Here is a 27,732-nt window from a genome sequence, read left to right on the forward strand (position 1 = left end):
GTCCATTTTGGCACAGTGACGCTGTGAGTCCTTAACAATGACTTTAAACCCCTCAAGTCTCATTGTATTAGGTCAAACATAGGCATGGGAACCTTTGCCTGATGGTGGAATCATGGATAATTCTGTGAGAATAACTGTGTCAGGCTGTTGCTTGACTGCTCACTGGAGTAACTTTGGCAAAATATCCAAGATATTACTGAGGAGGCATTGCAGGGTAACCAAGCTCTCCGTACCTATGTTGTTTTTGGTGCCTTGGTTGATGTCAGGTAGTCTATCTGGTTTCACTGCTTTTATCAGACTTTAGCAGTCCAATACAACTGTGGCTTGCTATGCCATTTAAGAGTCAGCCACATTACTATGAATCTGGAGTCACAAATAGGCCAGCTTAGGTGAGGACAGCAGATTCTGTTCGCCGAGCTGGGAATTTGTGTTTCAGACGTTTCGTCCCCTGTCTAGGTGACATCCTCAGTGCTTGGGAGCCTCCTGTGAAGCGCTCTGTGATGTTTCCTCTGGCATTTATAGTGGCCTGTCTCTGCCACTTCCGGTTGTCCGTTCCAGCTGTCCGCTGCAGTGGCTGGTATATTGGGTTCAGGTCGATGTGTTTGTTGATAGAATCTGTGGATGAGTACCATGCTTCTAGGAATTACCTGGCTGTTCTCTGTCTGGCTTGTCCTATAATAGTAGTGTTGTCCCAGTCCAACTCATGTTGCTTGTTATCTGCATGTGTGGCTACTAAGGATAGCTGGTCGTGTTGTTTCGGGGCTAGTTGGTGTTCATGGATACGGACCGTTAGCTGTCTTCCTGTTTGTCCTATGTAGTGTTTTGTGTAGTCCTTGCATGGGATTTTGTACACTACGTTGGTTTTGCTCCTGCTGGGTATCGGGTCCTTTATCCTGGTGAGTTGTTGTCTGAGAGTGACTGCTTTGTATGCTGTTATGAGTCCTAGTGGTCGTAGTAGTCTGGCTGTCAGTTCAGAAATGTTCTTGATGTATGGTAACATGGCTAGTCCTTTGGGTTGTGGCATGTCCTCATTCCATTGTCTTTTCCTTAGACATCTGTTGATGAAATTGCGGGGGTATCCGTTTTTGGCGAATACATTGTATAGGTGTTCTTCTTCCTCTTTTTGCAGTTCTGGTGTACTGCAGTGTGTTGTGGCCCTTTTGAACAGTGTCTTGATGCAACTTCTTTTGTATGTGTTGGGGTAGTTGCTTTCGTAGTTCAGGACTTGGTGTGTGTGTGTGACCTTCCTGTATACCTTTGTGGTGAATTCTCCATTCGGTGTTCTCTGTACCATCACGTCTAGGAATGGGAGTTGGTTATCCTTTTCTTCCTCTCTAGTGAATCTGATTCCTGTGAGTGTGGCGTTGATGATCCGGTGTGTGTTCTCTATTTCTGTGTTTTTAATGATTACAAAGGTGTCATCCACATATCTAGCGGCAGAGACAAACCACTATAAATACCGGAGGAAACAACACAGAAGCACTTCACAGGAGGCTCCCAAGCACTGAGGATGTCACCTAGACAGGGGATGAAACGTCTGAAACACAAATTTCCAGCTCGGTGAACAGAACCACAACAACGAGCACCCAAGCTACAAATCTGATCACAAACTTTGAGGATAGCAGATTTTCCATCCTGATAGGACTTAATAATACAAAAACAAGATGGGTTTTGATGACATTGATAATGGTTTCTTGGTCACCATTAGATTAGCTTTTAATTCCAGATTTAGTAAATGAATTGAAATCTCACCATCTTAGTCATGAAATTCAAAGCCATGTTCACAGAGGATTATGCTTCATATCTAGATTATCGGTCCAGTGACAATACCACTACACCACCTCACCCTCCACATTGAATGGATGGTCTCTCGCTGTTATAAAAGAAGGTGGGGTTCCTCAGTGATAGTTGCAACCCAACTAAGATAATACTCATTGCTTTTCCCTTAGCAATTAGAGTCATAGAGTCGTACAGCCTACTAATAGATCCTTTAGCCCAACATGTATATGCTGGCCAACAAGCACCAAACTATGCTAATCCCATTGATTTGCACTTAATGTATAGCCAACCTTGCCCTGGTATTTTAAGTGCTCATGCAAATGCTTCTTAAATGTTGCAAAAGTATTTGTCTCCACCACCCTGTCAGCAGCATGTTCCATATTTCTACTAGCCTCTGGAATCTCTTCTCCACCCTCTCCAGTGCAGTCATGTCCTTCCAACAGTGTAGTGACCAGAACAGTAAACTTGTCTAACCATTCCAACTTGATTTAAAATTCTGTATTTTAAAAAAATCTGTGTGTGTTGCATGTGTGTGGCCCTGCATTTCCTTAACCAATGCCAAGAAAAACAAAGTCAGCTTAGTCCTGTTTGTGGGAGCCCGTGGCCTAACCAATGCTCTGTAAAGGTGCAACAGACTTCCTCAGCTGAAGAATTTCACAAACACTCAGGCAGATTACATGAGGTTCATATCGACAAAAGAGACCTCAGAATTTTCTTTGTCTGGACCATGACGGAAAAGCCATGCAAAGCAGAAATGAATGAAGCCAGTAGAGTGGGGAACAACACTGTGGAATTCTAAAATTCTCTGACTTGAAGTGATGTACTATGAGTATTGTGACTGATTCTGATCAAGAATTGTTGATCATTAGAAAAAGTGCAGCGCAAAAGCTCTGATTGAATGTCAAAGGAATGAGTGATGAAATCTGGATGAACTTGGACTTTTCAATTGGAAGGGTGTCTTTTGAGAGCAGTCTCATTTAAGTATGTGCCATAGCATTTCACAGCCAATGAATTACCTTTGAATCTCATCTGTAGATAGTATGACCATCAAATTGTACACCGCCAGCTCCTATAAACATTACTGAACTGCCTTTATTTTTGATGGTGTTGGTAAAGGAAATGAATGGATTGGCATATGTGCAACATATGCAGAATTTTTAAGATAAGAATACATCTGGGATACTGTATAGTGTTAAATTATGTTGGAATAGTAAGATAAGTGAGCACAGGTCCAAACTGATAAATGATATAATTGCTGACATGAATAGTAAATTTTTCACACAAAGAATGATCAACATGTGAAACAGACTTCCTGGAAAAACTGCAGAGACAAAATCTTGCAATCACTTGAGAAACATTTGGATGCCTTGTTGGGAGAGTATGGTTTTGGGTGTTTATGGAGGGATAAATTAATATGGGATGAATGATCTCCCTTAACTGTAATAATTTATGACCTTGTGAATTTATGTGAATGAAAACATATTTAAAATAATTCGCATACGTTTGCTTTTTATGGACAAGAACCAGAGCCACAACTTTAATTCAATAATTACTGAAATAATAATGGAAACAGCAACTGTCAGTTGGTAGTATTTATGGATTGAATCAAAATTTGTAGTTGAAAGGGAGAAACTGGGAAAACAAAAGGGGTGGAGAAATGAATGAGAAATAGAGAAGTAAAGTAAAAATTGAAGCCGAAATGAACACTGTGAGTATAATAAAACAAAAATAAAGGAGAATGTGCTGAATTATTTTTTAAAAAGCAGACATATGGAGTACAAGACTGAGGGTATAAAAAGGAATGTAACAGAGGAAAGAAGACTTTTTATATCCACTACAGGGAAATGGTATAAATGGAAGTTGTAGGTGAATTTACTGATGACTTGATTATACTTCAAATTCTTTTAATCTTCAAACATCCTTTCACAAAACTTTTATCTTTTCTCATAATTGGGACTCAATCTTGGACTCAACTGTCTAAGGACCAGTATGGAATAAATGATTCTGCAGTATGCACAAATTAGGTTGAACACAGAATTGCAAACAAAAACCACCTGTATATTAGGTATTAGCTTCTCTGCTCATTTTAAGTGGTGAAAGGCGAATTAAAGAATATTTCGACAGGTGGCCTACAGATGACAATAAAATTAGGATTGTGGAATGTGCTTGACCATTTAGATCCATGTAGGATATGAACTTCAATGCAACACGATAAATTAGGCGGCACGGTGGCACAGTGGTTAGCACTGCTGCCTCACAGCGCCAGAGACCCGGGTTCGTTTCCCGCCTCAGGTGACTAACTGTGTGGAGTTTGCATGTCCTCCCCGTGTCTGCGTGGGTTTCCTCCGGGTGCTCTGGTTTCCTCCCACAGTCCAAAGATGTGCAGGTCAGGTGAATTGGCCATGCTATATTGCCTGTAGTGGTAGGTAAGGGGTAAATGTAGAGGTATGGGTGGGTTGCGCTTCAGCGGGGCGGTGTGGGCTTGTTGGGCCGAAGGGCCTGTTTCCACACTGTAAGTAATCTAATCTAATCTAATTATTTGGTGTTGGTGTCCTGTGGGGTTATGGAACTATTTCAGCACCCTACTGGTGAATCTTAGTGCTAAGCAAACTTGATTTGGCCAAGAAGTGTGCCTACAATATTTTCAGTATCCAGGAAAAAGCCTTTCTTGAAACCCTATTAATCATTAATTCATTGAGTCACTTTTAACAATCTATGGTTTTACACAGCCATAAAATTGCTATAATGTACTGTGTAAAATATAAAAGCTGTAGTGTGTTCTTGGTATCATTTGACCACAGATTGACTTAATTTGATTTGAGTTACTCCTTGGAAAGCATCATTGCATTCTTCACTTTGATCATAAATTGTATGTAAAGTTATATGTTAGTCTGGAATTCTGGACTGGATTTATAGTTGGCTATGGATCGTCTACCATTACTCTTTTTAATGTTGAAGAACTGCATTTGAATAACAACATTGATATCCTAAGAATGTCCCATAGTTTTCACAATCTTTGTTGCTATTTTGACCTTTTACTTAAGTTAGATCCTTTTCCTAATTCCAGGTAACCACAGATGGTGGATCCTTCCTTTAGAGTTTTCTCTTTCTAATGAGATTACTCTTATCCTGACTATTCTGAAATATCCACTTAAATGTGTTTCTGTTGATCTAAGTCTGAGCTTGGTATGCCAATGCACTTCAACTAGCTCAGCTTTCTTGCCCTTTAATTGCTCTAATTTGGGTTTAAAATACTAGTCTTACCTCCAATCTTTCCTGTTTCGAGCTGGATGTAAAATTCAATTATCTGTGATGGATGTAAGTTTGCTCCCTGAGCTGGAAGGTTTGTTTTCAGATGTTTTGTCACCAAACTAGGTAATATCATCAGTGAGCCTCCAGTGAAGCACTTGTATCATGTCCTGTTTTCTATTTATGTGTTTTGGGTTTCCTTGGGTTGGTGATATCCTTTCCGGTTCCTTTTCTCAGACAATGGTAGATGGGGTCCAAATCGATGTGCTTGTTGATCGAGTTCCAGTAGGAATGCCATGCTTCTAGGAATTCTGTTTGGCTTGTCTCTGTTTGGCTTGTCCTAGGATGGATGGGTTGTCCCAGTCAAAGTGGTGTCCTTCCTCATCTATATGTAAGGGTACTAGTGAGAGTGGGTCATGTCGTTTTGTGGCTAGTTGATGTTCATGTGTCCAGGTGGCTAGTTTTTTTTTGCCTGTTTGTCGCAACTAAAACACTTACTTGAAGACTTGCACCACTCCATTCGCTCTACCCAAGAATTCCTGAACGCCATCAAAGACACCAGGTAGAAAAGGATGAAATAATGGTCTCCTTTGATGTTATAGCCCTGTTTACATCCATCAACTTCAACCTGGCCAAAGAAACACTGAAAACACAATATGAGAAGTACCAAAGACGCACACACCAGACATTACCAATCTCCTCAGCAAAGACGACAACATCAAGCCAGTGGACCTATGCCTTACCACCCACTTCACTTTTAATGCCAAAACCTGCAGACAAACCAATGGAACACCCATGGGATCTCCGATATCAGGTTCTTAGCAGAGGCAGTAATGCAGAGACTCAAACAGTCAGCTCTGCCATCCATCCAATCCAAATTTTGGGTCTCCCATGAGGATGACACCTTTGTCATCACTAAATGAACAAATTAGAGGAAACCTTTAAGACCATCAACAATATCCTCACTGCATAAAATTCACTGAGGAGGGAAAAAGCAACAAATTGCCATTCCTAGATGTCACAGAGACCAGACAGTCAATGGGGAACTTCAAACCATCGTCTATGGGAAAACAGCACAAATGGATAAAATACTGAACGACAAAAGCAATCATTCGAACACGTACAAGCGAAACTGTATTGGAACATTTCAATGAGCCACCACACTGCAGCACAGAGAAACTACGAAGAACAGAAGAAAACAGCGTATTCGAAAAGAACAGATACCCAATGAACTCAATCTGCCGATTTAGATTAGATTACAGTGTGGAAACGGGCCCTTCGGCCCAACAAGTCCACACCGCCCCGCCGAAGCACAACCCACCCATACCCCTACATTACCCCTTACCTAACACTACAGGAAATTTAGCATGGCCAATTCACCTGACCTGCACATCTTTGGACCGTGGGAGGAAACCGGAGCACCCAGAGGAAACCCATGCAGACACTGGGAGAACGTGCAAACTCCACACAGTCAGTCGCCTGAGGCGGGAATTGAACCCGGGTCTCTGGCGCTGTGAGGCAGCAGTGCTAACCACTGTGCCGCCCACATCCAAACAAACAGACAAAATGCACCCAGAAACCCTAGCCACTCTCTACTACATCAAAGACATCTTGGAAATGACTACCAGACTGCTCAGATCCCTTGGCATCATGGTAGCCCACAAACCCACCAACACACTAAAACAGCAGCTAATGAACTTAAAAGACTTCATAAAGACAACAATCAAAACAAACGTCAATTACAAAATACTGTGCAAGAGCTTTAACAAACACTGCATTGGACAAATAGGCAGAAAACTAGCCACCAGGATACATGAACATCAACTAGCCACAAAACGACATGACCCACTCTCACTAGTATCCTTACATACAAATGAGAAAGGAAACCACTTTGACTGGGATAACATATCCATACTAGGACAAGCCAAACAGAGACACGCATGAGAATTCCTAGATGCATGGCATTCCTACTGTAACTCTATCAACAAACACATCGATTTGAACTCCATCTACCACTGTCTGAGAAAAGGAACCGGAAATGACATCACCCACCCAAGGAAATCCAAAACCCATAAATAGAAAGCAGGACATGATATGAGTGCTTCAATGGAGGCTCACTGATGATGATGAAACATCTGAAAACTAACCTTGCAGCTCAGTGAACAAACTTACATCCAAAACCTCATTCTGAGCTACAACTTCTCTCAAAATTCACTATATGTGATCCTGAGGATCTAAAATTGGAATTTAGGCAACAAAATATGTCGATTTTTATTTCAACAAAATGGTTTCTCAGTTTAAAAGAATACTACAAAATGGCCTGTGAACCATACTGCTGGACATACTGCTGATTTGCAGAATTAACTTGCAGTTCAAAAATAGAGTTTTCATAAGATGAATACTGACCCATTAATTAAAATTCGAACTAACCTTGAACTAATACATGGCATGACAATTTATGTAAATTAGATATCCTTATTAAAGAAAATATCATTAAATTAACTTGCTGTAAATCATGTCACCTTATTATATGTGATTGGTCTTTCTTGTAATTAAGGCTGTACTATTTCTTAAAAAACATAGAAATAATGCGTAATTTTCAAATGTAATTGTGCAACTTCTTCACGGAACACAGAAGCTTCAGTCTCTGTGTTGCTGGATAGAATTGCGTCAAGGTACCTTAATTCAATAAACTAATGAACCTTGCTTTTTGAATAGACTGCATATGTCGATTCCTTTGACCGATCTCGAACCAAGAGACCCCTCTTGAGGGGACGCAGATCTTCAATCCTTGCTACTTCAGGGTGTCTTTGTTCTGAAGTCATTAACTACTTCTGTAACAGGACACAGTACTGGTTGAGTACAGGCAATAAATGTTGGACATCCCTTCAAAGAATTAAAAAAAAACTTCTGGGCAATAATATCAATGTGTGCCAAATTAATCTAATAGCCTGTTTGGGCTTTAAACCTCTGCTGTGGTTAACATTGCAAACTTGGTAGCCCCACAGCTGACTCCAGGGGAAATTGGATGGATGAGTTGGACTGAAGGGTCTGTTTCCATGCTATACATTTCTGACTCTATGATTCAAATATAACCTGTTCTCTGTTTTGTTCCAAAATGCAGTACTCGAAGGCACTGTCATGAAAGTACTCTTCGTTCAGGCTAATATTGGCAATATGACTTTGCCTGTTCATATGTAAATTAAAGTCATCCATTATTATGATCTTTATCAAAACCATCCATTATTTTTCTTATACACTTTGTCCCACAGTGAATGCTGTCACGTTACTCCTATTAGTGACTTGTTTTCCCTACTATTCTTCATTTCCACCCAAACTGATTCTATATCTTGATCTGTGGGACAGTGTTCAACTATGACTGTCTATCTTGGAATAACAATGATACCCCTCCACCTTTGTATAGCTTCCTATTTTTCTTGAGTGTCATATACTGCTCAATATTCAGGTCCCAATCATTGTCAACTTGAAACCATGACTCCACCGTGAGTCAGATCGTATTTATTTACTTCCCTGTGCATTATCAGTTACTTTGTTAGGAATGCTGCATGCATTCAGATGTAGAACCTTTAATTGAGTCATTTTGTTATCTTTGAAAGATTGGTGTATTTCTGTCATCTGAGAATCTCATTTCCCATTTCAGTTACACATTCTCACCTTGTCTCTAATCTTGATGTATCTGGCCCAGATGCTATAATTTTATTCATTTTGTATGTTATATATTGTTGTATATTATTGAATTCTTGCTCTAACATAGAACTACCGATCAGAAAACAGCGACTTGCATAAATCAATAAAATAGAACTTTTTCCAAAGTTACTAATAAGAGCCGTTCCTATTTACATAGCCATTCAAATCAGTTATCTTCGAGTAATGATATGGCCTGCTGACTTCATCAGCTATTTACACCCAAATTGCCTACGCTTTCTGGCTCAATTGCGTTGTGCTTTAATTGATCCCTGTCTGGTTCCACCTCCCCGTTGAGGCAGTCAGTGGCATGTTGGCCAGTCCTTTCCATTTTCCTTATGTTCAGACTTCAGTGTCTTCAGTGCTGTACTGCTGGCAGGTGAAAAAAGAGCAATGTTGTGGGAGTTCTCAAGTAGAGTTTCTAATATAAAACTGTGGATACTGAATATTTCAAACAAAAATAGAAATTGCTGGAAAGATTCAGCAGATCTGGCTGCATCTGTGGAGAGGACAGTGTTCAGTTTCAAATCCAGTCTCTGAGTTTGGCGCAGCTTCTTTTGATTTGCAGCATAGCCAATTTAAATGGAAATCTAAAGTGGATAGCAATGCAAAGGAAAGACTGCAAATTAAAGTTGGGAAGTAAAATGTTCAAATGGGTGGGTAAAGATGGAAGTTTCCATTTTAAATTAGTTTTTTATGGAAATATTTGGCAGGTTGGGTACTTTAATGAGCTAGCTGTTGAGCAGATCATCGGTTTAACACGTATCCCTTGGCAATTGGGTCAGCCTTCAATGATGAAAGCCTATATTAGCTTAATAGGAAGCTAGCTATTTTCAGTATGGGCAAGAGAAGTGTTGGAAGAATGACAATGCCATGTTTATTTATGTATTTAAACCATCATTTTTTTGGATTAGTGGTGCTGGAAGAGTACAGCAGTTCAGGCAACACCCGAGGAGCAGCAAAATTGACGTTTTGGGCAAAAGCCCTTCATCATCATCCTCGGATGCTGCCTGAACTGCTGTGCTCTTCCAGCATCTGGTTTCCAGCATCTGCAGTCATTGTTTTTACTTATTTAAACCATCAGTCCTGTTATTTACAGAAGACATTGCAGATTGTTAGTAACTGAAAACACCTTGAATGTTTAGAATGATACTTACTGGTTGTTTTTCCTGTATATTAAGATGGAAACTATTAATTAGTTAATGAATATTGCATTAAAGTCATGTAAACATCCTCGATGCCATAGGCCTACAGCTTATCTTATTTGGCAAAAGGACAGACACTCTATGTTGTAAGCCAAAGGGAGAGTCGGAAATGCCCGGGCAATCTAGTGGCAGGGCAGAGCTGATGTAGCCATGTCCAATCTCATTTCCACTCCGTGCCTGGGAACAAGAACAAAGAGGAGGAATAATTGAACATGTCATGAACTTTGATAATATCTAAAACCTAAGAATGATCATAGTTGTTGTGGCAGATGAATTATTGTTATCCATTATTTAATTTGGATTGTTGTTTCTTGACAAAGTTTTTGTGAGTGTGTGAAAGTAGTAAGTTTGACATTGGATTTATTTAAGTGTCTAATATGTGAATGTTTCAGGTAAATGCAGTGACTGGGAGTCTGTTTACTTCAAAAGTATTGGAAGAGAGAGCAGAGATGGGAGTAACAGAAAAAACTCGTTCAGACACCAAGAGCAGTGAACATTTCTACGACTGGAGTGCTGGCCTGGAAGAAACAGATGATTCGCATCTTTACTTTGCCCCCGATCAGGGAAATGTGGTATTTGGAAGTGCTATTGATGGCTGGGGTTTCAGGTATGGAAGTATTTTAAAAATGTTTATCTCTATAAACATAGAAATTGTCTGTGGGGTAAAGAGAGGGTTCAAAATTCTGTGGGATTTTTGCCAGTGTCTTGGCATAAGAGGTTGGGACCATGGTGATGTAGTGATCTTCGATTGAATACTATGTTTAGGATGCTTTGTTTTGAAAATGCATCTCTGTTCTTTTTCTGTTTCCTTTTTAAAGGAAGTTTCTCTTTACTGTTAGGACTGTGCATGTTTGTGGTTTTTCGACCCACTTTTGTGCTTTACAAGAGTAATTTATGGTTTTACTTGATTACAGTGACTGTGCTTCAAAAAATGTGTTCAATATCAAGTTCTTTGTACTCCTGACGATATGATAAACCACGTCATAAACCTGATTTTCCTTTCCTTTTACATTTAACAACTGAGATTTTGTGCACCTACTGAGTGAGTTCAGCGAAATGAAAGTTGCTTCTCAACTTATTCTTTCATGGGATGAGAAACAGGCATCACTGGCAAGGACAGCATTTGTTTCACATCCAGACTTACCCTTGAAGCAAGTGACTTGTTCAGCCTTTTCAGAGGACAGTTAAAAGTCAACCACTTTCCTGTGGAACTGCAGTCACATTTAGACCAGTCTGGTTAAGGATGGCAGATTTCCTTCCCTAAGTAACAATGGGTTCTTATATAATGTTTCATTAACATATTAAGACTAGTTTCAGATTTTTAAAATGGAATTTAAATTCCATCAGTTGCTGTGCTGACATTTGAACCCACATCTCCGTTGATGGAAAACAAAATCACAAAGAACTGTGGATACTGTAACTCAGAAACAAAAAACAGAAATTGCTGAAAAAAACTCAGCAAGTCTGGCAGTTTCTGTGGAGAGAAGGCAGAGTTTACCTTTCTGGTCTGGTGACCCTGCTTCAGAAGGGTTCTAGTAAAGAGTTATTGGACCTGAAGCATTAACTCTGCTTCTTCTCCAAGGATGCTGCCAGACCTCCTGAGTTTTTCCAGCCGTTTCTGTTTTCATCTCCATTAATGAACGAAATTTTTTGTAGCGTTAGATTATAGTTGTTGTGATTGTTATCACTGAGATTAGTGTTAAATTCCAGATTTTATCATTGAATTCAAATTCTCCTAGCTGCCAGGTGTGACTTGAACTTGTATCTCAGAGCATTAGCTTACACCTATGGAAAATCACTACAGTGGTAATACATTGCCACTGTGCTACCAACTCTTTCTTGAAGGGGCTTTAAAGCTAGTGTTATGTTGGGAGAGAAGAGGTAAACGATCATATTAAACTGTATTTTTGCAGTCGGCTTGGAAATAGTTGGGCAAGGTCAAAATTTAAAACTTGTGCTTGAACTTGATGCATTGGATTTGTAAATTTAAGCATTGATCATGCATATTATACCAGATTTGAATATTTCTGGAGCGCCAAATATGCAGCTGTCTAGAATTGCCTGCTCTTGCAGCTGGCTTAATTAACATTACCAATCAATTTTCAGTCAATAGTTTGCTTTGTTTCTTTGATTATGTAAGTGTTTTAACAGTTATTTGGTACATGTATATTCAAATTTTGATACAGTCATTGGTTTCCAATCACAATACTAATCTGTCACATACCAAAAGGGAGATAAGTAGGATCTAGATATTAGAATGTTCTGTCGGTTTTGAGGTGAAAGGAAAGGAAGGGAACAAAATACATTGGAAATAACGGAACTTGTTAGACAATTGTGGCATTTGACTCGTATGAATCAGCTCAGTGGTAACATTCTCCAATTCAGAACGTTGTAGTTTTAAACGCCACTTCAGTGCAGTGCTAAAAGAGCTGTTGTCTTTCTGAAGAAATGTTAATCCAGCAGTCCGCCTGTTCTCTCTGGTTTCATAGAATCATTGAAAGCGTACAGTGTTAAAGCAGGTGATCCAGCCCATCGAGCCCACAGCAATCCTCTGAAGGACATCCCACCTAAACGCACCTCCTTTCCCTATCCCTGCATTTCCCATGCCTAATCCAGTTAGCCTGCACGTCCCTGGACACTATGGGCAATTTAGATTAGATTAGATTCCCTACAGCATAAAAACAGACCCTTTGGTTGACCAATCCATGTAATCAGCACAGCTTTAGACTGTGGGAGGAAATCGGGGGAAACCCACGCAGACATGGGGAGAATGTGCAAACTCCATACACTCAGTTGCCTGGGGCTGTGAAGCAGCAGTGCTACCTACTGAGCCACTGTGTTGCCCGTGGTTTGATTAAGCAATAGTAGTATTCAAGAAAGTGGAATGGGGTTCTTCTTGTGACCTGGCCAACATCTATGTACTGAATCAGATGAAAACAATGATTTAGTCACTTATCTTGTTTTTTTTATGGGATTTTGCTGAATACATGTTGCCTACTTTGTTCTCTGTATTAAAGCAGTTATTACTCCAGAAGTACTTCAAAGTATCCACTATAAATCCACGGACTCCCACAGCTATCTGGACTATACATCCTCGCATCTTGTTTCCTGTAACGGCTCCATTCCATTCTCCCAGTTCCTCTGTCTTCATCGCAGATGTTCCGATGAGGCCAACTTTGACAAGGGAGCTTCCAAAATGTCCACCTTCTTCGTCAACCGAGGATTCCCCAGCATCATTGTCAACTGGGCCCTCAACTGGGTCCAACTCATCTCCTGCACTTCTCTCCTCATACCCTCTGTTCCCTCCTGCATCAGCAATAGGGTTCCCCTTGTCCTTCCTACCATCTCACCAGCATTTACATCCAGACGATCATCAGCTGCCATTTCTACTACCTCCAGCGAGATGCCACCACCAGGCACGTATTCTCCTCCCCACTCTTGTCCACCTTCTGCAGGGACCATTTCCTCTGGAACATCTGGGTCAACTTTTCCTTCACTCCCAAAAAGAATCCCCATCCCACCCTCACCCCCACACCTTGCAACCGCTGAAGGTGTGACACCTGCCCATTTACCTTCTCTCTCCTGAGTATCCAAGGGCCCAAACATACCTGCCAGGTGAGGCAACACTTTACCTGCACTTCACACCATCTATTCTACTGCATTCGCTGTTCACAATGTGGTCTCCTCTACATTGGGGAAACGAGGCATAGACTGCATGGCCGCTTGGACATTCTGCCCATAAAAAAAGACCCTGAGCTTTCAATTGTCTGCCTCTTTAACATGCCACCCTATTCCCTGGCCAACACCTCTGTCTCAGTTTGCTACAGTGTTCCAATGAAGCTCAGGGCAAGCTGGAAGAACAACACCTCATTTTTCACTTGGGGACCCTACAGCCCTCCGGACTCAGTACTGAGTTCAATAATTTTAGGCCCTGAATTTGCTCCATTTCCTAATTCCCTACAACACACACCAGGCCTTGTTTTCACATTGCCTGCCATTCCACACTACCTATGGTTAGTCACTAACAGTCTCCATTAACAGCTATTCACCCAACCAGCCAGATTGTTATCGACTCCTTTGTATCTCCAAAAGGTCTTCCTTCTCTTTGGGCTCTATCCTTACCTATCATTTACTCCTTACCCCCCTCTACTCACCCTACCTTCTGCATATAAACTGACATTTTAGGAACATAGCTACCATGCGTTCTGAGGAAGCATCACCAGACTCGAAACATGAATTTTCATTTCTCTTCACAGATGCTCAGACTCACTGAGCTTTTGCACCAACTTCTGTTTTTGTATTACTTCATTCGTTATGATGCAATTTGGACAACTTGAAGGTGTGGAATTGGCCACATAAAAACAAGACCTCGCTTTAAAAGAAAGTTAGGAGTATGACATTGGTGCATGCAACCTCAGACTAGTGACCAAGTTCATATGTCCACATTTGAATTGCACTCTGTATATCTGCACTGCAACATATCCAAATGTTATCCAATTCATGGCAATCACATCAGCGGAGCAAAGAGAAAACTAGTTTTTAAGATTGTTTCTGATGGCAGTGTGTTACTTGTGCACAGATGATGAATTCCTGATACTTTCACTTTCACTTGTCAGATGGAATGGGAGGTGATGGGTGGGGGATGTGAGGTATAAGCGATAACTTCCAAAAGAAAGGATTATGACGGGGAAACCTCTGAAATTGAGAAACAAATCAGTTAAGTTTTCTAAGTGACTTCCTCTTATTAGACGCTGGGACTAGTTCCAAAATGGTGAAACTGACAATTATCTGTCAAGTTGTAATATCAGATAAAATGGTAATCAAAGGCACTATATATTTTTAAAATGTAGCTGTGAGAATTTTGTTTGGAATTTTGTAAGCTTCATTTTATAGCTTAGAACATAGCAACTGAAATCAGCTGAAGTGGCAGAGTATCAGATAAAATAGAAGACTATATGAAGTAATTTCAATTTATTAGCTTTTTAAATTCATTCACGGGATGTGTGCATCCTTGGCTAAGCCAGCATTAATCGTCCATCTGTAACTGCCTTTGAGAATATGATGGGGAACTCCTTTGTGAGCTGATGCAGGCCATTTTGTGTTGGATGCTCACGTATTTTCCCTGCATGACATTGAAGAAACAACAACATATTTCCAAGTTAGGATGGTGACTGGCTCAAAAGGGAATTTGTAGATGGTGGTTTGCTGTTTTTGTTTACCCTTATCCTTTGTGGTAAGGGTTTTTGATTTGGAAGATGCTGTCAGAGAAGCCTTGGTGAGTTGCCACAGTGCATTTTATAGCTGGAATACTGTACTGTCACTGTGTTGATGGCAAAAAAAATGTTGCAAGGGATGGGTAAGGTGCCAGTCAAACAGGTTCTGTCTTGGATGAGTTGACATTTTCTTGTGTTGTTGGAACTGCACTCATCCAGACCCATGGAGAATGATACTCTGAGGGCGATACCAAGACTGGAGGGTTTAAGTTATAAGGAGAGGCTGCATAGGCTGAAATGTTTTTGCCTGGAGTGTAGAAGGCTGAGGGATGAGGTTATAGAGGTTTATAATTCATGAGGAGCATATACAAGATGAAGAGCCACGCTGTTTTTCCTCTGAATGGGACAAGTACCAAACTAGAGGGTATAAGTTCAAGGTGACTGAGGGAAAGATTTAAAAGGGGTCTGAGGGACAACTTTTTTGCACGGAGGGTGACGCATATATGGAATGAACTACCAGAGGAAGTGGTAGAGATGAGTAGGATTACAACATTGTAATAGAGGGGAGTGTGAAGCAGGACCTGGATGTCCTTGTGCATCAATTGCTGAAGGTAGGTATGCGGTTTCAGCAGGTGGTAAAGAAGGTAAAGTGGCATGTTGGCCTTCATTGCGAGAGGTTTTGAGTACAGGAGCAGGGATGTGGTGTTGCAGTTATACAGGGCCTTGGTGAGGCCACACTGAGAATATTGTGTGCAGTTTTGGTGTCTCTTTCTGAGGAAGGATGCTGTTGCTCATGAGGGAGTGCAGTGAAAGTTTATCAGGCTGATTCCGGGAATGGCCGAACTGACGTATGAGGAGAGCTTGACTAGGTCAGGATTGTTTTCGCTCGAGTTCAGACGAGTGAAGGGGGGCCTCATAGAGACTTTTAAAATCCTCATGGTACTAGACGGGGTAAATACAGGGAGGATGTTCCCGATGATGGCTGTGTCTAGAACCAGGGGTTACAGTCTGAGGATTTGGGGTGGACCATTTAGGTTGGAGATGAGACATTTCTTCACCCAAAGAGTGGTGAGCCTGTGGAATTCATTATCACAGGAAGTATTTGATGCCAAAACATTGAATGTATTCAAGGGGCAGCTAGATATAACAGTTGGGGCAAATAGGACCAAAGATTATGGGGAGAAAGCAGGATTAGGTTGTTGAGTTGGACAATCAGCCATGATCGTGATGAATGGCAGAGCAGGCTCAAAGGGTCGAATGGCATCCTCCTGCTGCTACCTTCTATGTTTCTATGTTAATGTTTTCAAAGACATTTTGACAGGTAGGTTGGATATAATACAATTGAACTGAATTAATTGTCACATACTCAAATGAGTGCAGTGCTAAGTTTACAAGTCACCGTCATCTTTGGTACAAGATACTTAGGTACAGATACTTCAGTCAGGAAAAATACCTAGAAAAGAAATAAAATGCCCAGCATTATAGATTGTAGAAATAAATTAGAAAATAGAGAAAGAAAGTTCAGAATAACAGTCCTTCAAACCCAGTCCACTCACAGGGATGATGACCTGACTACTCCGGCCCCTAGGCACCATGGTAGGCCACAAACCTACCACCACACTGAAACAGCTCCTGATGAATTTAAAGGATCCCGTGCCAACAACCTGCAGAATGAACGCCATATACAAAATATCCTGCAACAAACGTTACATTGGACAAACGTGCAAGAAGCTACATGAGCACTAACTACTCATCAAAAGACATGACCAACTATCAATAGTATCCATACACACCGAGGAAGAGGGTCAAGTTCAACTGGGATAGTACATCTATCCTGGAACAGGCTAAACAAAGAGAAGCATGTGAATTCCTAGAAGCCTGGCATTCAAACTGGAACTCCATTACCCAAACATATAGATTTGGACTTTATTTATCAACCTCATAGAAACAAAACTGGAAATGGTATAATTCATAATAACAAACCAAGATAGATAAATAGCATGTGGAACAGAACACCAGTGCTTCACCGGAGGCTCACTAATGATGTTACCTAGCATGGTGAGAAAACTTCTGAAAACGTCAAATCCACCAGCTCAGCTAGAAAATTTACAACCTGATCCACAACCTGTGCTACAAATCTTCTCCAAAATCCCCCTCTATGCTGGCACCTAGCCTCCAGTCTGTGCTGGACCTTGACTCCAGGCTTCACCACTAGGCTTTCGATGCTGGGAGACCGCTCTAGAATCACTGCCGAGCCATAAGTCCATGCTGAGGCCACATTGGGCCGTAAGATGTCCATGGGCCATCGAAGGGCCATCGAAATACCTTCACACCAAGCCGGGGGACCGCCAGTCCGGGCTGGGATAGGAAAGGTTTAGAGAGATATGAGCCAATGCAGGCAAGTGGAACTATTTCAGTTCAGGGAACCTGGTCAGCATGGATGTGTTGGGCCGAAGAATCTGTTTCTATGCTGTATGATGATGTGCCTTGTGGATAGTGGACAGCCACTTCCGAGTCAGGTAGTGAGTTACTTGCTGTGGAATTCCCAGGCTCTGAATTCCCCTTGTATTCTCTGTATTTATGTGGCTGATTCAGTTCAATGATAACTTGCAGGATGTTGATAGTGGAGGATTCAATTATGGTCATGTAATTGAATGTCAGTGAAGGTGATTGGATTGTCCTTTTTTTTGAGATGGCCATTGCCTGGTACCTGTGTGGTGTGAATGTTACTTGCCACTTGCCACTTGTCAACCTGATCCTGGACGTTGACCTTGTTACAGCTGCTTCTGCATCTGAGGAGTTACAACTGATGCTGAATTTTGTGTAGTCATCAGCAAGCATCCCCATTTCTGATTTTACAATGGAGGCAAGGTAATTGAAGCAGCTAAAAATGTTTGGAGCCTGAGGAACTCCTTCAGAGGTGGCTTTGAACTGAAATGATCAGCCTCCAATTACCACCTCGTTTGTGTTGAGTATGACTCCAACCAACAGAGTTTACCCCTGATTCCGACTGATTCCAGTTTTGCTAAAGTTCCTTGATGTCAGATTCTGCTGACCATGGCAGTCACCTGTTGTTAACTTCTCTAAATAACCAGTGCAATTTTTTTAGCATATTTTTCTGAACTTAAAGAAATTTTATCTCATTCACATGTCATTGGATGTCCTGTAGTAGAATCAGTTTATTGCAGCCAGAATTAAACATAATAGCTAACCTCTTTGGCTGTGTGGTGAGTTGATATGAGTCAGTTTTTGTGGTATGATTTTCTTCATTTGTGTGTTCATTATTTGGCTGTTTTTGTGCAGCTAATGAATTAAATAATTAATATTCCTTTCACTTTGCATGGGCAGTTCAGTGTAGAAAAGTTGACTGAGAAGTTTCACATGATACATGACTAGGGAAGGTTTGGAGAGATATGAGCCAGGAGCAGGCAGGTGGGACTAGTTTAGTTTGGAATGGTGTTCGACACCAAAGGGTCTGTTTCCATGCTGTATGACTGAATCATTGTTTCTCATATGGGTGTTTGGGGTTAGACTTCATAGAAATTCTTTCATGGGATGTGAACATTGCTGGCAAGGCTCGCATTTGATGCTCATCCAATATTTCTCTTGAGCACGTGATACCTTGAAGTGCTGCAGACTGAGTGATGCAGCTATACAAAGCAATGCTGTTTTGTATAGCTGCAGGGCATTCCAAATCATTGACTCAGTGCCTAAAGGAAGAACAATTGTAGTTCCAAGTTATGATAGTATTTGGTGGGAGGGAAACTTGCAGGTAGTAAGTGGTGCTCTCCATGCTGTTGTTGCCCTTCTTGAGGTGTTGTGGAGGCTTGTGTGATGGAGTGTGTCAGAAAGAACTGGGAGGGAGGGTAAGGGGAGAACTGCCGGAAATGGATTGTACACTTGTTGAGGCCTTTATCAAACATGATGAGGGAGGCGGAAATCTTTTAGGCATGTCAGAAAGACTGTGGGGGAAAATCAGAACAAATGTGATGGAGACAGAGAAATTGGGAGAATAGTTTGGAGTTTTACAGGACCCAAGGTGTGAGGGAGTGTAGACAAGGTAACTGAGGGAATAGGTGGACTTGTGAATAAATATTAGAAGGACAGAAGAGGAATTGTTAGAGATGGACCATGTATAGATGAGAGAGGATGGATATTGGAAGCAATTGATGAATTGTTCCAGGTAAGAACAAAGAGCAGCTCTGATACAACTATTTTGTGAACTGGATAAAAGGTTGGGGAAGGGAGGCCTCAGTATAAGTGGAACAAGGAATCGTCCACACATCCCAAAAAGAGGTGTACATAAGTAGGACCCTTGCAGGTGTGCATTGCAGCATCTTTTAATTTTGAAGAGTTTGAATGAATTAAAGGAGAAATTTTCAGAAAACAGGCTTAGTCAGCCAGAGGAGAGTGTTCATGGGTAGGATCTGTTAGAGTCTCTCTTCAAGAATGAAATCAAGAGTCCTTGGACATCAATGGATGATTGAGGTGTAGGTAGTGAAGAGGAAACATTCAGGGCAGGAAACTGAATATTGAAAATGAATAAATTCAGTACGTAGCTTAAAAATTTATATTTGTGCATACCTGATCAAATTTCTCACCCTCCTAAATTCTTTGTTTGTTGAATTGCTTTATTTGGCTTTTCTTTTATATGTATAAGTCACAGCTGTGTTCTGCATAGCAAGGGAGCCACAGCTGATGAGTTTGTAGATATTTTTGATCAACCTGTTCAGATGTGTTATGACACATTTCTGGCAGAGGCAAAATTTGAACCCAGATGTTGTGGCTCAGGGACAGGGACTGTACGCTGTATCACTCTAACTCCATATAGCTGTAAGAAGTCTTCAGAATGTGCATGCAGAAAAATGTACTATGTGTGCAGTAGTGCATGTAGCCAGGAGATGGGGCAATAGTCTCATGGGTGGCTAAGCTTGTATTGGGATAGCTGTGATGAAGGCAGCTGGCAGTAATTGTTCCTCGGCTTCTGAATCCAGTATCTTTCAAATCATCTGCGTTCTGGCATCAGAGTTGATTTTTTTATCTTATGAATGAGATGTGTAAGCCTTCATTTATTGTCTTAACTAGAATTTTATCAGATGCAGTTGAATAAAGTTTTCAGTTACCAAAAGCAGCTCAAAACTGTTATGGTTTGCCTAGAATGCTAAAAGATTCAGTGTGCTGTTGCTACAGATGGAGCTCATCATCAGAGATGACGAAGAACTATAATAGGCCACAAAGACTCAGACATAGTAGGAAAGCAAACCGAAATTAAAGAATAAACACACTGATAGTTTCAAGCTGGTGGGTTATTTTATATTTTAGCTTATGAAATGGAACGAACTCAGCCATGGCTAATTAGCAAGTGGAATTTTTTAGCGCTACTTTGAAGGTGGGTACTTTTGCAAAGTTTCAATTTGTGGATGATGTAGTTTGTGCTTTTTCATGTTTAAATGATTAAGTATTCATCTTTTAACACTGCAATGAACATGTAATCACCTTTTGCAAATCCATGTTTCAATATATTAATATATTAATTCTTTTGACTTGTTAAAGCAATTTGCAGTTTGTAGATGCTAAATTAATTTGAACTCTGTCTTCCTCGGCTGTGCAGCTATTCTATTATTTTGTTTCTCTGATCACTGAAATAATATTTCATAAGTTGTCATGAACCATATGACACAGGCATGTGATGCACAGCATTCTACTGAAACTTGCTGATGTTTCAACTAGCTGTTCTTTGTTTTGTTAAGATATGACAATGAATAGAGAAACAGGAAGATAGAGTGCGTTCAAAGTTGAGACATGCTGTCAGAACGCTAAGGTATATTTAATCACAAGGTGCGGGATACACATCCATGTTATTCAGTAATCAGTGAAGCTTTTTGTGTAAATGTCAATGGCATATTTCTGTGATTTAAAGGTGATCTGGAATTCCATTTCTGTCCTGTATCAAATGCATTAAAACTTTCGTATGATGGTGGAATCAGAATCACATAAAACTAACCTACTCACCAATCTTTAAGCAGACTTAATTCTACTCATTCTTCATACCTTAAAAAGGTATTCATAATTAAGTATGCATTATACATGTTTGTGTATAAAACCCTTATCATTGTCCATTCATTTTTAGTGATTTGTGATTCTTGGTCAGGTTTAACTTGCTTTTGCTTATAGCATTAGAAGAAACTTTGGTTGTTATCAGTCCATATGCTTTTTCATAACTTTCTCTCGCTGCCCTAACCTTGTTTTGATTGCAATGCATTGACCCATTCCTAGTTTGCATGTGAATAATCTGGTGCATATAGATATCACATTCGCCTTTCTCATGCATAGCTTAGTAATATGAGTGCCAACTCTGCTATAGGACTTGAGTACATAATTCAAGCTGTTGCTTTAGCACAGGACTGAGGAGTGCTAAATGATTAGAGGTGCTGTCTTTTAAACGTTAAATGAGATTGTCTTCTTTTCACTGAGCATAAAGTTGTAAATGTCTTGAATATTCCTTAAGCAGTGCCAACAAAATAGATTAGCTGTTCATTATCTGATTGGATAATTATGAATCCTATTTATACTCATTTCTCAAAATAACAGGAGCAACTGGAAGTGTTTTGGGATACCCGAGTGCATAATATTGCGATACAGGTGCAACTTCTTTATTACTGAGAGTTCAAATGAAGTTAGGAGTAGTTGGTGCTATGTCTGTTCTTTCAGTGTTAGTGGGTTTTAATTTTCACTTGCACTATTCTGAAACCTAACTCTGGAATGGTGTGGGCAGCACCAAGCCTTGATGTAATGAATAATGTGCAGGTTGCTGTTGGTTTGCCAGTGGTAATGGGTGGGGAAAAAAATTTTGGTACGAATAATACCGACTCTTTGTTCAGTCTGAGGGTGACATGGTTTCATAGACTGGAACTGTTCTCTGACTCAAAGGTGCAGGTGGAAGTCCATCCTGGGTTGTTTTTTGGAGGTCTGGTGATGGAAAGTGAAGAGTCAGAAAACTATTATAATTATTTCAGATGTTCTGAATTTCAGGCAGCTACTTTTTTTGGTCAGACTGAGTATCCCTTATGTTTTTTTTTCTAGTCTGCTTCTGTATAATGTTGTATTTTACCGAGAGGACATTGTTTCCCTTCTTGATAGACCTTTCTCCATAATATCTTGATTCTTTGTGCTTGGGTACATACTGTGCAACTGATTCACCTTTAACATTTGTAAAATGTTTTATCATTGGCAGTGCCTCCAATCTCCATTTCTGAACTTGGCCCTCTGAATACTGCTGAAATGTGTGGTCTGTTTGGTTTCATACCTGCACAGTTTCCCAGTTCATATTGAAAGTTATCTGGAGGCCAGTATTGATTAGGGGATCAGCTGCTGTGAATCCTCAGTGAGAGTCATTCACAAATCAATTCTGATCCAGTCTGGCCTACATGTGACTCCAGACCCACAACAATGTGGTTTACTCATAACTGCCCTCTTAGCAATTGGGGATAGTCAATAAGTGCTGGCCTAGTCAGTGATGCCCACGTCCTGTGAATGAAAATAAATTGTAGATCCACAATTCAGCATTTTAAGCTATACAGTTTTCAGTTGTTGCCTTCAAGTTTCAATTTTTATATTGTCTTTTTAAAAAACATATTTGTAATATAGTCAAACCTGCTTTGTTTATGTTGCTGGAATTTGGCAGATATAACTTTAGTAAGAGTATAACTTTACTTAACTCAATCCCTGTTGAGTTTACCCTAATTTAGCATTTTTAAAGAATAGAACCAATTGCTAAAGTTTTGCTACACTCTCTGTAGTATATTTCTGACATTAAATGTGAATGCACTGGAGTTAAGTGTACATTTATGTCTAAAATTAGTATTGGCCTGCTGGTCTTTCATTGCAATTAAAACAAAAGTCCTAGCAAAGTTACTTTGTTCCTGAATTCATAAATACCTGATTATATCTATTGTTTCACTCCCTGGGGCAGATAGAATGAAACTTCTGCAGGTGAACAGCCAAAATTGTGTCATCGCAGAAATTTTTCATGCAACCATGTTGAGGTGAATTTATCAACCAACTTTGGACAAAGTTACAAGAGTTCAGAAGTGGAAACCCTATTCAATTTATAACTGAACCTACATCCTCCCAACATAGTACTGCAAGCTGTATCCATCTATGGAGAGTTTGGTTTATGAAGTGCATTTCCTATAGCTGTATGACTTAACTTCCTGATCTCACTTTATTGCTTAACCTGAAGAGGCAAATAATGTATGGAACACTAGAAGCTGCATGATAGGGCAGCAACTGTAAATTATTTGTTTATTATGCTGTGTTGGGATGTTGCAGATGTTGAAGGGGCTGTTTTGTACATATATTTGTGTCCTTTGGTGAATAGTTTATATTGGCTTTATCTTTAATAGGGCAAAATATCAGAAAATATTTAACATAATCAAATATTCTAAGGTGCTTTGTAAAACATAATATGGAACCCAACCACATAATTAGGCCAGATGACCAAAGGTCTGGTCAAAGAGGATAGGTGACAAGGCAAGTCCTAAAAGAAGAAAGAGTGGTCTAGATTTGGAGAGGTTCAGAACAATTTGAATATTCAATCATCTTTTCCTTTTAAACTTAAATTTCTGATGCAAGTGTTGGTTTTGAACAGAAAACTGATGATAATGTTGAAGCTGATATGTTGTTTTGTGGTACAGCATATGTTTTAGAATGGGACAATTCCAGCTTGAGTCTCTAATCCATTCATATTAGGAGTTCTGAGAGCCAGGGAGACCCAAAATTTGCAATTTGATACTGCCAGAATACAGGCGCTCCAACAAATTGTTGCTAAATTCTGTTATTATACTTGCTTTGCGTATGATTAGCAGATTTACTTCACTGTTGGGGTGGCCATGATAATGGTGTAGATTTAATGTCACTGGACTACTAACCAAGCCAGTGGAGAGTGCAGGAGGGCATGCCGGGATTAGCACCAGGCATATTTAAAAATGAGGACAACCCGATGAAGCTACAACACAGGACTCCTTTCTTTCTGAGGAAAACGCTCATGTGGCCAATTGAGCATTAACAAGCAAAGCATGTTATCATAAGTAAGCGATGATGTTAGCGATAGAAGGAGGGGATTAAATCAAAATGGAGTTGGAGGGGGAACTTGGAATTCCTTGTATTCCAAACTGTGAAAATATCAGACAATAGAAGAGCTAAATGATTCCACAACCAACAAATCATATCTTAAGCTCTGAAGACCTGCCACATTTAGTAATTAATGTTGTAGTGCAATTAAACAACTCACTATAGGAGGAAACTTCAAAAATAATCCCATCCTCTCCAATGGGACAGCCCAGAATATCAGTGCAAAAGGTACATTTGCAACAATCTTCAGTCAGAAGTGCTAAATGTATATTTAGACTCCACCAGTGGTCTCCAACTTCTCAGATGCCAGTGTTCAGTCAATTTGATCCATTCCATACAATATCAACAAATGGTTGAAGTTGCTGGATATTGTAAATCTACAGGTGCTGACAACATTCCTGTGCTTCAGAACTTGACGTGTCTCTAGCCAAGTGCTCTAGTACAGCTGCAACACTGACATTCCACCAGCAATGTGGAAAATGGCCCTTTTACGAAAAAGCAGGACAAATCTAACCTCGCTAAATAGAATCCCATTAGTCTACTTTTGATCAGGAGTAAAGTAATGCAATATGTCATCAATAATGCTATCAAGCAGCACTTGCTTAGCAGCAATCTTACTCACTCGCACTCGGTTCAGATTGTGCCAGGACCAGTTGGCTTCTGACCTCATTAAAGTGTTGGTTTGTACATGTACCACAGAGTTGAACTTCACAGGGAAGCTGAGTGTGATGACAGCAAGACTGCATTCTGACTGCAAAGAGCCCTAGCAATACTGGAGCCCATGGGAATAAATGGGAAAGTTCTCTGCTAATTGAAATTGTACTGAGCATAAACGAACATGCTGTGGTTGTAGGAGGTCAGCCATCTATGCCGCACAATATTACCTCATGAGTTCTTCAGGTTATTGTCCTCGGCTTAATAATCTATGGTTGCGTCATCAATGACGCTCCCTTTGTCATAAGATCAGAAATGTAGATGTTTGTTGATGATTGCACTATGTTCAGCACCATTTATGATTCCTTAGATACTGAGGCAGCCCATGCCTAAAGACAACAAGAGCTCAACAATATTTGAGCTGACAAGTGAAAGTTCTACTCAGCTGTTACCATTTCCAGCAAGAGAGAATCCAATCATTACTCCTTAACATTTAATGGCATTTTCATTGCAAAATTATCTATTATCAACATCCTAGGGATCATAGTTGACCAGAAACTAAGCTGGGCTAGCCATATAAGTGTGGCTACAAGAGCAGGTCAGAAGTTAGGGATAGTGCAGTGAGTTACTCACCACCTGACTCCTCAAAGCCTACCATTGTCTACAAGTTGCAAGTCAGCAGTATGGTGGAATACTCCACACTTGCCTGGGTAAGTAGCATTATTCAGGTCAAAGCCCACTTGATTGGTACCAAATCTGCAAATATTCACCCCCTTCACTGCCAATGCACATTAACAGCAGTTTGTACTGTCTACAAAATGAACTGCAAAAGTTCACCAAGTTTCTTTAGACAGTGTCTTACAAACTCACAACCACTTCCATCTCAAAGGATTAGGGCAATAGATACATGGGAATACCACCACCTGAAAGTTCTTCTCCAAGCCACTCACCATCCTGACTTGGAGATATGTGCTGTTTCTTCACTGTCAGTCAGTCAAGATCCTCCTAACAGCATTGAGGGTCTACTTACAGCGGCAATTCAAGAAGACAGCTCACCATTATCTTTTACAGGGTAATTAATTGTCTTTTTTTTGGAGGGTGGCGTTGGTGTCAATAAGTGCTGGCCCAGCAAAGGAGGTTCATATCTTCTGAAGGAATAAAAAAAGGCTGATATTCTGAAGACGTGGGATCAAACCCCACTGCAGCATCTATGGGGAAACTAAATTTAATCTGTAAATCTGGAATTGAAAGCTAACTTTAATGTGATAACCATCATCAATTAATGTAACAGTCCATCTGGTTGACTCATGTTCTTTAGAGAAGACAGTCTGGCCTGCATTACTTTGGGCCTGCAGTCTTATGTAGTTGACTCTTAACTGCCCACTGAAACGGCCTAAGGAGCCACTCATGCAAAGGCAATTCACGTCTGTCTGGAGTTTGCATGTTCTCCCTATGTCTGCATGGGTTTCCTCCTGGTTGCTGTGGTTTCCTCCCACAGTTCAAAGATGTACCGTCTAAGTGGATTGGCCATGCTAAATTGCTCATAGTGTCCAGGGATGTGCAGGATAAGTGGATTAGCCATGGGCAATGCAGGATTACAGTGTTAGGGTAGGGTGTGGGTCGGAGTGGGTTGGGTGGGCTGCTGTTCGGGGGTGGATGGGCTGAATGGCCTGATTCCATGACAATTTAAGGATGGGTGACAAAAGTTGGCCTGGCCAGTGATGCCCATATTCATGAAAGAAGAAAGAAAAGTAAATAAATGGAACAGTTTCTTTAAGTTCCTTTTCTGAACTTTGAGGACTGGGAAGTAGCCACAAACAATAGAAGGATCTTCACAGCACTGTTAAATATTTCAGTCATTTGGCTAAAACATTGTTAAAATGATTTTGATTTTGGCTTCATAATTTAGGTTGTTTTTTTTTGTCTGTGACAAGATCCAGACATGTTTAGGGAGTTACACTGAAGCTGTCATTTTTAAAATCATGTAAATGAGGATAGCACATCTTTCTTGACGTGCTGTGGCCTGTCCTTCCTGTGTTTGCATCATGATGTTTTATGTAGGTGCGTGGAATCCACAAAGTTTCAATTAGTGCCGAATAAACAATTAATATATCCTTGGCTCTCCATCGATGGCTGCATTGCTTCTCCCATTGCAAAGGGTTTGCTTGAGTTATAATGGTGGCGTATTGCCAAAACCAGCTGGCTGGCTAGCTCCTAGTTCATGTTTTTGTTGCTGCTTAAGTGCTTGGCTCAGATTTCCTGCTGATTAATGGAGAAACACCCAGTACTATGGAATATTTAAATCTGCTGCCTTAACTGCAAGCATAGGTATAGACAGAGAGGCAGCTGATCTACAAATTCTGTCCCTTAACCTGCATATTGTACCTGAGTGACATGAAATCAGTCACTAACTGACTAATCATTCATCATCTTATTTGTTCTGAACATTGTGCAGAACTGTGAAGTACAATGAATGTGGAGGGCCAGTGGTTACTTGGTGCTCACTGCATTTCATGAGTATGGTACTCTATTATTTTGGGAAGAACTTTAATGGTGCCTCAGATCTTTGAGGGGTGGTGTGTCCTTTTTTGTTGCAGTGCATGTATCTGTTTTGTAGTTCAGCTAATTCAAAGTGTGTGCCTCTCATATCTTCCAGCTTTTTAAACCACCCATGCCAGTAAATGCACAAAGACCAAAATTTATATGGCAGAATCAGGCAGACATATTATATTCGGGTATTGCTGCACTATTAGAATTGCTGTTATTCAGATGAGATGCTAAACCAAAGTCCTGCC

General features: G+C 40.4%; 1 protein-coding gene across 2 annotated transcripts in view; it reads left to right on the forward strand.

Moving 5' to 3' along the window:
- Window positions 1-27,732, forward strand: part of efl1 (elongation factor like GTPase 1) — a 265,863-nt gene that overhangs the window by 15,706 nt on the left and 222,425 nt on the right. The window contains exon 7 of one of the 2 annotated variants that reach the window (XM_072564794.1): window positions 10,331-10,545. In XM_072564794.1, coding sequence (XP_072420895.1) covers window positions 10,331-10,545 — 215 coding nt within the window. Of the gene's footprint in view, window positions 1-10,330; window positions 10,546-20,275; window positions 20,541-27,732 lie in introns of those variants that run through there. The other variant, XM_072564795.1, reaches the window with a different exon arrangement.

This window comes from Chiloscyllium punctatum, chromosome 48, assembly GCF_047496795.1.
Source record: "Chiloscyllium punctatum isolate Juve2018m chromosome 48, sChiPun1.3, whole genome shotgun sequence".
In the NCBI taxonomy this organism is placed as follows: domain Eukaryota; kingdom Metazoa; phylum Chordata; class Chondrichthyes; order Orectolobiformes; family Hemiscylliidae; genus Chiloscyllium; species Chiloscyllium punctatum.